Consider the following 15,222-nt stretch of genomic DNA (forward strand, 5'->3'; position numbering starts at 1 on the left):
CCCTCAGTTTAAGAAACCATTTACTCATTTTAATAAATTGTTTCCCTTTCCCTTCCCTTAGCTTAATGAATTGGTCCCTCCATTTTACAAACTCTTTTATTGATTTAATAACTTTTTTTTATTATTATTTTAATAAACAATTCTCTGTATACACACACAAATATAATATAATTTGTAGCTTGACACTTAAAGTGGTTATAATATTCAGACACAGAAACACTCAAACATTTTAACTTTTCAAGTCTTTATTTATGACTGACATTGTGAGATTGAGTATGTGAATAACCCACTTTAGTTATCACTTAATAACAAGTAGTGTTCTTTAAACAATTAGAAGAACTACACAGAAGAAAAAAAAACAACAAAAGCATTGACTAAAAGTAGTACTTCATACAATTGTACAAATCATGTAAACTGTTATAGGTGCATATATATTTGAACTTTGTGTGGAAAAGTTTTAGATTAGAAAAAAACTTGTCTGAAAGTTGTCTGAAAATAAATGAGGTTGTAATAAAAGCAAAAGATGGGAACACTAAATACTGAAAAATGAAAGTTTTTTTTCCGTTTTAGTATTGTATACATAGTATATTGACGGTCAGACTGTGTTGTAATTTTATATAGTGTATATCCAATGATCAAATATAAAATATAAAAAAGTTCATATTTAATATTACAATTACAGCACTAAGCCTTCCTATTCAAACTGGTAAACAATACCCTGTACAGAAACTACAAATAATCTGAACATGAGCATACTAAATGGTTCTCAAAAAAGTCTCAAACCAACAGATTGCCTAATGTGGCTGGAATGTAATAGAGCTTGTGTGTGTGTGTGTGTGAGTGTGTGTGTTTTGCCTGCTAGCTAAAAACAGGTGCATGCAGGTGAATGCTTATTCCCCCAAAAAAAGAAAAAGAAAAGCTCAGCTGTGAAGTGGCTTCACCCTTAAGGACCCATAATAGCAGTACAGCATTACATAAGCAGTTTAAAGTTGTTTTTAAAAGCTGTGTTTGCTGCTGTTAACAGAGGCACTGGCACAGCTGCATATGCTGTTTTTTTCCAACAGCGAGTGTGTTTACATGTACTAAATAATCTCAGCAAAATCTTTTTAGCAATAATTTTACACAATCATAATCTGTTTGTCTCTAAAACAATATATTAGTCATTTTTGCAGCCGAATATATGAACAAAACCACTGGGGCATCTGCTCATTCACTGTTTATTCTGAAATTAAAAGCAATTGGTACAATTTACAGTAGCTTAATGCATTTATTTGGACAAATATATGGTATATACAGTCATATATCCAGTGTGGGGCAAAATGCATTGATATTGGTGATAGCACAAATGGACTAAAATCAGCTGTATATCTATTTAAACTATTATTAAAAGTTTTGTGTCAGTGAACTTGCATATTTTTAATGTCAACATTTAAACATTTAATCATTCGTCTTATTATTTGTAGAGCTTCTACATTGATCATTGCTTAGACATATTTAAGTTCTTTTAGCTTAGTGTTTTTTTCAATAGTAGTGCAGTTGTTTAGATTGGGTTAATTTAATTATTTTAAAGCTTTCTATACATTACCTATAAGTGGTTTATAATTATAAAATCTATGGCAATTAGGCTACAATTTACATACAATTTAATAAATTCAAAGCATGTAACTACTAAACTGTGAAACAGATACCACCATGAAGAACCTGAGTATTGCCTGGGCAGCCTCGCTTTTAATTGATACATTTTATTACAGCCAAACAAGGTTAAAACAGTCCATCTTGAATTTATGTTGAATTTAACAGTCATTTAACATTTAACAGAATCACTTGCCAGAAAAATATTAACTGCAAATTCCAATTTGCATATAAACTCATGGACTAAAAACATCCTGGACTGCTGCTCAGGCAGATATGTAAATAATTACAGCTGTGGTCAGTTTAGACATTGGGCTTTGCCACAAGAGGTGATTTCAGCAGGATAATGCTGGCCCACACACAGTAGAGACTTTTAAGGAATGTCTCTACCAGACTGCAACACTTTGTGCGTTTATGGAAGCAGCTGGGATGCCAGCTTCAGCAACAGGCTAATGTTCTGCAGGATGCTACATGCGTTCTGTATGCCTCCATGCTCAACCATATCTCATCCTATGTTCAAGTTAGAGGCAGTCCAAAAGGGTACCTAAAGCTTCCTCCTACAGTTTTTCTCAATAAACTAATAATCCTTTTACTCTTATATTTTATTCACATATATGCAATTCTGGAACAAAACTAATTTAATTTAAATTAATTTCTGAATCAGTTTCCCTGATTTTGCTATTTATAGATATATGTTATAGTAAAATAAACATTGTTGCTTTATTTTATAAACTACAAACAACATTTCTCCCAAATTCCAAATAAAAATACTGTTATTTAGAGCATTTATTTGCAGAAAATGAGAAATGGCTGAAATAACAAAAAAAGATGTAGAACTTTCAGACCTCAAATAATGGAAAGAAAATACATTCATATTCATAAAGTTTTAAGAGTTCAGAAATCAATATTTGGTGGAATAACTGTGGTTTATTGTGATTTATTCACAATTATCATGCATCTTTGCATGTTCTCCTCCACCAGTCTTGCACACTACTTTTGGATAACTTTATGCCACTCCTGGTGCAAAAAGTCAAGCAGTTCAGCTTGGTTTGATGGCTTGTGATCATCCACCTTCCTCTTGATTATATTCCAGATGTTTTCAACTTGGTAAAATCAAAGAAACTCATCATTTTTAGGTGGTCTCTTATTTATTTATTTCTTGGTGTGTTATTTTGTGTCAGTAAGTGTAATTCTGTAATTTGTCAGTTGTTCGGTAGATAAATAAATCTGCTTTGTGAACAGTTCTGCACATGTGCAGTATACATGTTCTGAATAACCCAATTAATTGGACAAGAGCCAGGTGTCTAATTTGCTTTTTCATGACCACTTGAGTCATGTCGTGTTGCTGCCGAAATCTGATAGGCCTGATGATAATGATCATTTGTCTACATGTAAACACGCTCTCTGTTTCCCTATCAGCACCCCTACACCCCTCTCCCACCGACTAAAAACGGAAAGTGGAACCTTCTGGACCACTGACAAAAGTATTACATAACCATAAATACTTGGTTGCCATGGAGACATCGGAAGGGGGAGGAGCACAATGATTAATGCACACCACCACCCCCTCCCAAAAAAAATAAACATCCAAAATCTCCTCTTCTAATGGCACCCTCCTCAATCCCTTTTTTCTCAATATTTCACATTCACTCCCTCAAAAAAAAACAGCCCCGCCCCCAACCTGAACCCCTGAGCCCAATATTCCCCACTTTTTACTCCCCATCATCACCATCACCACCATCACCTCATCCTCCTCTCACCGCTGCATTTGATAACATTTTATTACATTCTCTTTCCTCCTATTTCTTCTCTTTCTCCCAAAGCCGCTGTTTATCTAGACTTCCTCTCCATCTCTCTCGTTTCCTCTCTCTCTCTTTCTTTTTCACTCGCTTTCTCGCGGCAGCCGCGACCCCGTCAGCTCTTTATACCCGTCACCATAACAACCACAAATGTTCTGACAGATTTGCTGGCACTGCACAGAGAGGTGCAGCACTAGAGAGAGAGAGAGAGAGAAAGAGAATGAGAGAGAGAGAGAGAGCGATAGAGGGAGAATAAGAGATATAGGGAAAGAGGCAGAGAAAGCAATGCCATCCACCTACGCGCCTTTGCAATAATAAACGTACGTTCTGTTCGTCTCATTGGAGACACTCAACTGTGCTCACCTCAATCCTCTCAAAAACACACACACACACACACACACACACACGCGCGCACACAGACACTTCACACCATCCACCATTTTACAAAACTACAGCAAACTGAGACTAGTGCAGATTAGCTTGCTAACTTCTAACTGAGCCATTTTAAAAGGCCCTCACAGCTGCAAGTCCTTCGTCTAAAAGCACCATGATAACACACACTTCCTTTGTGAAGTGCCGGATGGCCTCCATCCAACTAAAGGTGTGAAAATGCTTTACAATGCATTCAATCTGAAGGTGCTGATTCAAATGCATAGGCTTTGGAATGTTTGTCTTGAAAAATATTTAGTGAAGTATGTGCTTGTTTTCTATGGTAAAAACAAACTCTCCGGCTATTTTTTAAGTAAAAATCTCTTTAAAAAATAGCGTCATCTACTTGTCAATCATAACATTGATTTTTTGATATACTGAGTGAATTTGCAAAAGATTCATAATCATAACGTGATTAAAATCATGATAGTGTAGTGGATAATCAGAACCAAAAGTTCGGTTCTGCAACAACTCATTTTATGAAGACTATGAATTAAATAGAATTGTGTCATTGCAACATCTGATGTGCAAGATCTCATGACGTATAAATGACATTATAATTTACTGAATAGTGTAGTAAAGAATCATAATGAAATAAAATCCTAATTTGGCAAAATCTTCCCATTATGAACTGAATCATTTCCTAAAGCACTTGAATTGTGCCACAGTTCCATTTTGTGATATAATGATAATTCTGGTTTCCAAAAGAACCAGAATTAATGTTAATCTAAATAGATAAATGTGAGATTTTGTGACACATCAAACTGTGTTTGGAAGAATCAAAATCATATTCTGGTGAAAAGATGCTGAATTCATTATGTATTGAATAATTTCTTAAAGATTTTCAAACTAATCGAATTGTGTCAGTGTAACATCTAAGATCTAGGTATCTAAGTGACCTATTATATTTGAGTTACCAAAATCTTAGATCTCATGACAAACAGAATAATTTCTATAAGAGTAAATTAATCAAATCATAGTGTCCTTAAACCCTAAAGGATTTCCTAAAGAATTCCAATCCTGATCTAGAACTGAACTGTTGCCTAAAGAATCTGAACTGAACCTTGGTAAAATTTCATGCTGCACCAAATGGTTCTCTAAAGAGTCATAATAGTAATTTAATCTAATGTAATCTGACGTAAGATCAGAGATTTACATTCCTAGCTTTCTAGAGCAGATAGGAAATGGCCGAGTACATGCTGTAGCACACTTCCATGTGGTTAGACTAATCTCTCTCCAACCACTAACCCATACACTCTATCACATTAGCACAGGCGTTTTGGTCCGTTATCACACTGAACCCACCGCTTCCAGTTCACTCAGTAGAGGGCAGATAATGAGTGTTTATGGGTTCAGATTGTTTTCTTTAATCCGTGTCTGCTTATCACACCATAACCTCCCTGGTCCAGGCCCCACTACGTCCACACTTCCAGAGGGACCATTCTCTCTTTGGTGCCGGGCGGCGGGAGCAAGATTTCCTCGCACAAAAAGTGCAGGGGGAAGTGGACAAGAATGCCCCTGATGGCCTGAAGCTCACGGCTGGCCTTCTCTGGGTCCATCTGGGCGAGGTTGGGGACGCTCACATGCTCCTGCAGCTCACGCATGTTACGGATCGAGTCCAGCGGAAGACACCTGAACACCTGCCGGAAAGAAGCACAGCACAGAATAAATGATTAAAATGATAGTTCAGGAAAAAAGTCTACGTTAGATTAAATGTTTTCTCCTTACTGAAAACTAAATTGGGCAGAAAGAAAATACATAATTGATGCACAACAAAAATAAAAAAAAAAATGCAGCATTTACATTATAGTATTAAGGATGCAGAGATATATGTATATGGACAGATATATATATACAGCACTTCTTATTTTACCAAATTATTTTATATAATTTATTTTAATCAATTTTTTTGATTTTATCAAATTAAAAACCTCTGAAATATAATCAAGTGGGAGATGGATGATCACAAGCCATCAAACCAAGCTGAACTGCTTGAATTTTTGCACCAGGAGTGGCATAAAGTTATCCAAAAGCAGTGTGTAAGACTGGTGGAGGAAAAAATGCCAAGATGCATGAAAACTGTGATTTAAAAAAAAAACTAATATTGATTTCTTAACTCTTAAAACTTTATGAATATTAACTTGTTTTCTTTGCATTATTTGAGGTCTGAAAGCTCTGCATCTTTTTTGTTATTTCTCATTTTCTGCAAATAAATGCTCTAAAGGACAGTATTTTTATTTGGAATTTGGGAGACATGTTGTCCGTAGTTTATAGAATAAAAACAACAATGATTATTTTGATCAAACATATACCTCTAAATACCAAAATCAGAGAAACTGATTCTGAAACTGTTGTGGACTCTTCTGTTGTGGACTTCTAATTTGAAAAGTATTAAAAGAGAGTTTATCCTGCTTTTAGCCTGCTTTCCAGGGAAGGTTTATATCAAATTTTGAAGCATTGCTGTTAAGCTGCTGAGGATTTGATTGCATTTTGCAGTGAGAGAGTGACTAAATTAAGTACTAACTGAAGCAACATCATGCCAGAAAATACATTTCCTTTACTCCACAGCTCAATACTGAGGGAGCTTTATACCCCTCTAGCCCAGAGAAGAACACTGACTAGCTGTCCACACTGACAACCTGTCAAGGAGTGGATATATTATGCAGCACGAAAAAAAAATAAGGAAACGGAAAATCATAACGATATGAGCAAATCTGATTTGAGATAATGTATTTTTAAATCCTTTTCTTATAAAAGTTTGTTTTGGGGGGATTTACAATAATATACAATACTTATACAATAAAATCTAAATGGTTAACATATAACTCACTAAGTAAGATTGTGTTCAGTACTATTAAAGTGACATAACTTAGTTTGGCATTCATGTATTATTCTACATCATCTGTGACAATGTCTATTTTTTATATATGGTGTGTTCTTTTGTTCTTTCCTTGTTTAAGCCTTTGTAAGTGGACTTGATATAACGTTGATAGAATTATTTATTGTTATTCCTATAGGCATTGTGTTTTACTGTTGTAGTTGTTATTGTTATTATTATTGTTATCATTGTTATTATTGTCAGCAGGACCCCAGGAAGAATAGCAGGGCATCTGCCCAAGCTAATGGGGATCCAGTAAATAAATAAATTAAAATAATTAAATAAATAAACTGCTGACAAAAAAAAACTATTGCATAAGAACTGCTCATTTACAGGTGAACTACATGTAAGCAAACTACTGTTTAGATTCTAGCAGCACTACCGTCCAGAGTGTAAGTTGTCTTATGCTGAAATTTTAAAAAGCTGCTTTAGAAGCCATTCTCTAGCCCTTTGGGTAATGTTTGGAACAAATTCAATATAGTCTTTCAAAGACATCCAGCATGTGGCAGTTTTTACACTTAGTTCAATAGAGTTTAACGGGTGTGCAAGGTCGTTCTGTGACATAAAAGGAAAGAAAGAAAACAGTAGAGTGTGTCCATCCAGCATGGTGCACCATCTGTTCCTGGTGAGTCTGCTCAAATGGTTAAATCTGTCCACCTTCACACACTAAAATAGCAGTTTCTTTATTTAGCCACCTAACTCCCACTAATAGATAATTACTGAGGTAATTGCTCTCCATAAACTATTGCAGTGAACTTTAGAGAACATACTGAAGTGTACTGGCCTTCAAATGTTTAACGGCTTATAAAGCAGAGACAGTGATGTGGAGAGAACTGCTCAGGTCAGCAGGCTTCCTACATCAGCTCAATGCTTATGGAACAAGCTTATGGAAATCATAAGCTTGATTTTGTGCTGAGGGTACTTTTGACTCCCCTTTACGTGCATGCACATGCATCACACAGCAGTATTGGTGCAAAAGAATCTGCTGGTGATTCCTGTATCTGTGGATCAACACTTATTTACGAACAAAAATAAAAGGAATCCGAGGGTAATCTGTCCTGCTCATTCTGCTGCGTGACGCATGTACACTTGAAGTGAGTCAGATTCTGGCAGGGAGGCATAATTCAGCAAAACACCTGGAAAGGCAACTCGTCAATGTCAGTCACAGAACAAACCAATCAGTGTCGGTTATAGGCAGACAGCCTACGTAGGTGGTGACAACAGGATGAATGATTCTTTAGTGAATCCTTTAGTGCACTTAGCCTCTAAACTGCAATGTGAAACCAAAACTAACTGGACGAAAAAATGATTAAACGCAACAAATACATAAACCTTGGCTCAGACTTTGGTCTGGTCTTTTAGGTGTGACAGTGCTCTAAAATTTAGGGCATAGGTAGAAATGGGCACACTGCAATCCAAGAAAGACAGAAGTTACTTATACTACAGAACCTAATATTCTCAGTAATCATGCTGCAATGTGGCCTAAAGTCTAAAACACATCAACAATAGCTAAATTTTCAGAAAAAACTGTTAATTACTGAGAATTATCTGAAACAATCAAACTCGTTATTTGTAAACCCATGGTTTGATTGAATAAAATCAATTTATAAATGGTTTAAAGTTAAAAAGCAGTTTGAAGTTTAAAAGAAATGCCATAATTTGCTTGGGTACTGAAACACTTTGTTTTGAGGAAGAGAACTAATTTGGCAAAATTACAAAAAATGCAACATTATTTTATTTTATTTTATTTTTACTTAGTGCTCTGTTTGATCTTTAGAAATTTACATAGGAAAAAGCATCAATCTGCTGTCTATGCAATTAGGCATAACAACAACCAAACTGACTGAACAGAAATTTAAACAAACGTTAACAAGATTAGACAAGCTTAGATTTGCCAGGCTGCCATCAGCAGCATCACATTTGTCATACAGGTGTTTCTGGAATTTCAGCAATGGGCTTTTTACAGTTTTTTTTAAACAGCCCTTGGAGATGCACAATACATTCAATTAATTGTTCTATGAGGCCAGGGCCATTTAAGGTGGAACAGCTTTACTCTGCTAGTAAAACAGTTTAAATTCAGCAGAGTTTTAATACAGTTGCAAACCAGGGGACTTTAGGTAGCATCAAGCTAACTTAATGGTGCATTGGCTCTACTGACTAATGGCAGGGCTATTTAAGGTTGAACAGCTTAATTCTATTAGCAGAAAAGTGACAAGTCTCAGCTTCATCCTCTTTCATTTAGCAAAGTTTGAATACAGTTGCAAACTGAGGGACTTCAGGTAGCATCAAGCGAATGTAATGCTGCGTCAGCTCTATAAATATAGAGCAAGGCTACTGAAGGTGTAATGGCTTAAAAAAACCACTTTTTTCAAAACTAGGGCCACCAGGGTACTTCAGGTAGCATCAGGCTAATGTAACAATGTAACAGCAGGGCTATTGTGTGTGGAACAGCTTAATTCTACTAGCAAAAAAGAAAAGCAAGTCTCAGCCCTAGCCGCCTTTTTTAAGCTTTTAAGTTTGAATAGTCAAAAACCTGGGTACTTAAGGTAGCATCAAGATAACATAAGCTACTTTTAGCAGATCTTGAATATGTTGGCAAGTCAGGAATTTTAAACTAAGGAATACTAAAACTGCTGGGTTTGACAAGCGCATTCATATCGCTTCATACTATTTCACAATATTTAAAGCAAAGGCACAAACACACACACACACCCACACCCACACCCACACTAAACAGCTTGGCTTTAGCCAACCTAATGTTACCCTTCCTCTGTGCAGCTTTGTCACAAAAATCAGGCGCATGTGCTTTTTAACAAATCTCATCAGTCAATCAAGTAGGTAAGCGAAAATGCTTCTTTAAGGCCCCCCCCACAAAAAGCCCATGTCAATGACCTTGTCAAGGAAAAGGATTTAAATCTAAATCCAAGACAAGCCAGGAAAATCCTGGACAGGTGGCAACCCCACATATTTACAGTATACAGCTCTGGAAAAAAATTAACAGACCACTTTAGTTTCTGAATCAGTTTCTCTGATTTTGCTATTTATAGGTTTATATTTGAGTAAAATAAACAATGTTGTTTTATTCTATAAACTACGGACGACATTTCTCCTAGATTCCAATTTTTTTCTGCATTTATTTGCAGAAAATGAGTAATGGCTGAAATAACAAAAAAGATGCAGAGCTTTCAGACCTAAAATAATGCAAAGAAAACGTGTTCATATTTTTAAAGTTTTAAGAGTTCAGAAATCTATGTTTGGTGGAATAACCCTGGTTTTTAATCACAGTTTTTTAATGCACCTTGGCATGTTTTCCTCCACCAGTCTTACACACTGCTTTTAGATAACTTTATGCCTTTACTCCTGGTGCAAAAATTCAAGCAGTTCAGCTCTTGATTATATTGCAGATGTTTTCAATTTGGTAAAATCAAAGAAACTCAAAATTTATGGTGGTCACCTATTTTTTTCCCAGAGCTGTTTATAAGGTGAAATGGGCACAACAAAAACACACACTCATGGAACTTTATGGGAGGATTTTTTTGGATGGACTTTTCATACCATTTCATAGATGAAAGCATTTGATTGGGCAGTTTTGTTCCAGACATTGTTGAAGAAATCATCACTAACTGGATCATCAATGTCGATGGATGGGTCAGAATCCGCTCCCAGCAAAACTCTGAAAAAGAAGAGAAAAAAAGAGCGAGAACATTTTACAATCAGTACTAAACAAAAATCAGATTTGTTCCATTACTTGAAATCAGGACAAATTTAAGGAAATGTTTTTGAGCTAGGTATTTTGAAGGGTGGACTGTAAAGCTGTGGACATAAGTGGACAGCAGAGCTTCTTTCTGAATCAAGGTTTATTAAATCCTTAGTCTCTTTACTCTAGGAGCTATTTTCTCCTATAGCTAAATTGTTGTCATACTTAACACTATTTTCTTAATTTCAAAGGCCCTAAAATAGAACATACTAACACAAAGCCTCACTTTTAAGTGGACTAAAAAGGCTATATTCAAAAATTGAATGTGCTAGTGTCTGCCATCATCTCATCCATACAAGAATGTTCTAAATGTAAATAAATGAGCAAAGGCATGTTTTATGGCTATAAAATGGAAAACATCCATCTCAAAGTCTGAATTTTAGTCTGGAGCCTATTATACAAAAGTACACAACAATATCTCATACAGAAAACTGTTCCTTTAAGAGTGAGATGCTCCAGTTTTGTTTTGCTAAAGCTAAACTTTCTAGAAGACAATTATAAAAAATGTTTCGAATGTTCATTTAAAAACTTAAATAATTAATCTAATTTACTTCTTAAGACAAAAATATATTAAGTAAAGAATGAACTACAATCAAATACATACACTTCATTTTCGGTACCACTTTAACAGTGGTGTGCAGTGAGGCCCTTCTAACCCTTCAGAGAAGGGGTGACAATAAGTGCATGTAAATAATTACATACTTTTTAATCAAGAAATATATATTATAGTTATTGTAAGTGTATGGACTTATTTTATAAATTAACTAATTGACTAAATTAACTAAAAAACAGCAACTAATTCAAAGCATTAGTCTGTATTTTTCAGTTGCTACAGGACTCTTATCTGACTGACAGCGGTACTGACCAATCAAAGCTTTTTAAAATGGCTTTTACTCACATGTCACTGCACGCCATTGCACTTTAAAATAAGACTACCTTTATAAAGGGTTGTTAAATGGTTTACAATTAGTTTATTAATGGTTACTAATTAGGTTGTAAATGCCTTAACATTAAAATCATGAATAATCATTTATAACACATGCGTAGAAAGAGCAACAATATAGATGGCTGTGGGTTCACTATTTGGCAAACAACAGGTCTATGTACATTTCTATGTATGTGTTATAACTGATTATTAATGATTTTAAGGCATTTACAGCCTAATTGGCAGCCATTAATAAACTAATTGTAAACCATTTATAAACCCTTTATAAATGAAATCTTATTTTAAAGTGGTACCTAATTTTCATAGTAAACAACAAACCAGCAGACATGAATTGTAATTAAATAAGTTGATGAAGCCAATATAAGATAACACACAATGAATAAATTTGAAAACAAAATTGAGTTTATGTTTTGAATATCCTCAGAATTATGAGCGCTCCATGTGTGGCTGAGGCTTACAGAAATATACAGTTCTGCAGCAGCTAAATCTTTTCAGTAAGCTCATTACTGAGGGAAAGGCTCCTCTAACCACACTGAGTCAGCTCTTCTACAGAAAGGTAAATGCTCTAAGGTGAGGGGTATGGGGAAGCTGATATTGGTGTAAATCGTATAAATCTGCTCGTTTGCAGAGATGCTGCGACTGAAAGGGGGAAAAATCCAAATGAAGCTTAGAATACTCATGAATACAACTGAGCACATTACCTAACATTAATAACATCAGAAGATTGGGATATGTACAGGGGTTTGTATTTATACATATCATGCAACATGATTTTACAATTAAATTTTCGGTACCACTTTAAAATAAGACTACCTTTATAAAGGGTTTATAAATAGTTTACAATTAGTTTATTAATGGTTACTTATTAGGTTTTAAATGCCTTAAAAAAATCATTAATAATCAGTTATAACACATACGTAAAAAGGGCAACAATGACCTGTTGTTTGCCAAATAGTGAACCCACAGCCATCCATATTGTTGCCCTTTCTACATGTGTGTTATAACTGATTATTAATGATTTTATGAACTAATTGCAAACCATTTATAAACCCTTTGTAAAGCTAGTCTTATTTTAAAGTGATACCAATAAATATTTTTTTGCATATTTATGTATGTGTTTTTGTCCCTGAGCTTTACTATGTTGTGTTATGTACCAAACTTTTTCATATTCACTCAAACATAACCAACCTTTTTTACCTGTTAATATACAGCAGGATATTGCACTTCATTCAGATAGCAGTTATTTCATGTAAATGTTCTTTACCAAAAAGATGCATTAAGACACAAGAGTACATATGACCGTAATAAACTCTGCTAAATGGGTGAATAATGTCTCAACAAATTATTCATTGAAACTAGTTAGACATTACAAAAAACTGAATTTCAGTGCTTAACAATGTTGTAAATGATGAATTGAGACATTTTTTAAAACATTTGCAATGATTAATAATGTCTTATTTTATGCTAATTAGAATTTAACGGAGACATTCTGTTGTAAGTGCTATTAATTAATGCACATTTCATGTAAAATGTTACCGATATTATTAATGAGGAGACCAGCCACTGACTGCAATATGAATGAGAGTCCTTCTAACACTAATCATCACACCAGTTTACGGTTTAAATCCCACTCTTTAACAAAAATAGCCAATCGGCTTACTGGTTTTGCCGGCACTGTTGTGTTGTGATATGTATAATGCTAATAAATACTTAAAAATTATGTTGAAAAGTAGGGGTGTGACAAGACACTTACATATCACGAGACGAGATACAAGACAAGATTTAAAAATAAAATGAAATAAAAAAAAAACAGACTGGTTAACAGACTGGTTTTTCTCACACATTGATTTTATAAGTAATAGAAATAAGAATAGAATCTAAAAATAAAACTTTTCTAGGTCTTATAGGTCTTATATAGTGCAAACAATAAGTGCAAACCACAACCAGTCATAGTAAGCCTATGGTTTGTGTTTTTTCTCCTTAATTTCTTGTAATTTAACTATGCATAACCATAACCAGTCATATTAAGACTATGCTTGAAGTGCAAACAGAGACAGAACATTTTTAATACAGTACAGAGCTATGGGATTAGTACAACTGCCTATGAAACAGTCACGTGTACGATTTACTTACAGTATTTACATATGGTTTGTTTCTTGTTGGTCACTCTGTTACCGTTACCGTATTGTTTCCACTGGAGCCAAAATGCAGCCAGACATACAACTTAAAAGTAGCAGAAGCATCTTCTATGCAAATGCCCGAATTTTCCTCTTCTGCTGAGAGCTGCTCTCACTGCTCAGCCACCACATTCGCTGCTATCGCTAGCAGAGGGATTGCCAGATCCCTCTTAAAAAGTCCACACTAAACTGTTTTTTTTCCCCGCGAGACAGGTTTAGGCTTGACGAGAATTATCGTCACATTTTAATCTCGTGCCATGAGATCTCGTCACACCCCTATTGAAAAGGTATTTGTAACATTATTTGTAAGGAAAACATCTTATTAAAATAGAAATTAATAGGAATGTGAAATAGAGGACATTTGGATTGTATGTAAATATGTTTTGAGTTTATGATATCATAGAAACAATTCATTCAAAGCGGGTTGTTTGTGCAGCTTCTACTTTTAAACTGTACACACTGGGAATTGAACAGTACAAACTGTACACTGCTGGTGAGTGTTGTTACTGCCGCTCTGCAGCTGGTGTAATCTGTTCAGTACTGATACACATCATACCCACACTAAGAAATCTGTACTAGAATATAATTTACCACAACAACACTAACAAACTGTCTAATTACCCACCAACCCCACCACTGAAACTGCCATTCTGCACACACACACACAAACACACACTAACACACAAGGTGACCTCCTTAACCCAGCTGAGTTCCCCTCATGCTCTGAAAGGTGTTGTAGACATGTGCTCCACTGCCAGCCTCTCACCGTTTCCCATAGCAACTCAGAGATGTGCTGCTAGCTGACAGGAAGGAACACAGCGTGCCACACACACACACACACACACACACACACACACACATATACACACACACACAAGAGGAAGTTAGATGGATGAGGTACAAAACCTTCACACGCATGCATGCACACACGCACGCTAATGATTAATAATAAAACTAGCTGCTATGCAGCTGAACACTGTGGGTCTGAAAGAATGCAGAACTCATGAAACTTGTACTCAGAAATGCAAACAGACAATAAAAGAAGATCTAGCTACTAATCAAACTACTGAAGGTGCTGGAATGAACTGACCACCCCAGAGTCCAGACCTCAGCATCAATAAATGTCTTGGAGAAGATGAGAAGCATCAACTAATCATCCAACCAATAAAAAGTATAACTTGAAAATATGGGAAAAAAAAAAACTCCATGCAAATGTCAGAATAATCTAATAAGTCTCCAAAAAACAATGGGATCTCGAAATAAAGAAAAAAAAAATAAAGTGATGTCACTAAATTATGAAACATCTGAAACAGTATTATTATGGCTGTAACTCAGTGGCGTGCAGTGAATATAGTGGGTACCCCTTCTGCAAACCATCCGCCCCCCACAAACCCCCACCCACCCCCACACCACTGCTGTAACTAATTATTATTTTGGTAATCGACTAATCTGGCGATTTTTTTCCGATTAGTTGATTAGTCAACAATGAATTCGCTAAATATGGGATTTTAATACCCTGCAAATGTCCAACATATTGCCCTTAGGAAATCTGTGGAAAGTGCTGCTATTAAGTGAGGAAATATGTAAACTGTTGTGTTAATTAA

The 15,222-nt window shown here is 35.3% G+C and overlaps 1 protein-coding gene across 2 annotated transcripts in view; it reads right to left on the reverse strand.

The window, feature by feature from the left end:
* Positions 1-1,253: 1,253 nt before the first annotated feature.
* Positions 1,254-15,222, reverse strand: part of pld2 (phospholipase D2) — a 78,135-nt gene continuing 64,166 nt past the window's right edge. For both annotated transcript variants that reach the window (XM_049475192.1, XM_049475187.1), the window contains exons 24-25: positions 10,294-10,411; positions 1,254-5,500 (exon numbers count right to left, since the gene is read on the reverse strand). In XM_049475192.1, coding sequence (XP_049331149.1) covers positions 5,276-5,500; positions 10,294-10,411 — 343 coding nt within the window. In that variant the 3' untranslated portion in view covers positions 1,254-5,275. The remainder of the gene's footprint in view (positions 5,501-10,293; positions 10,412-15,222) is intronic.

Source organism: Astyanax mexicanus, chromosome 1 (assembly GCF_023375975.1).
Source record: "Astyanax mexicanus isolate ESR-SI-001 chromosome 1, AstMex3_surface, whole genome shotgun sequence".
NCBI classification, from domain to species: domain Eukaryota; kingdom Metazoa; phylum Chordata; class Actinopteri; order Characiformes; family Acestrorhamphidae; genus Astyanax; species Astyanax mexicanus.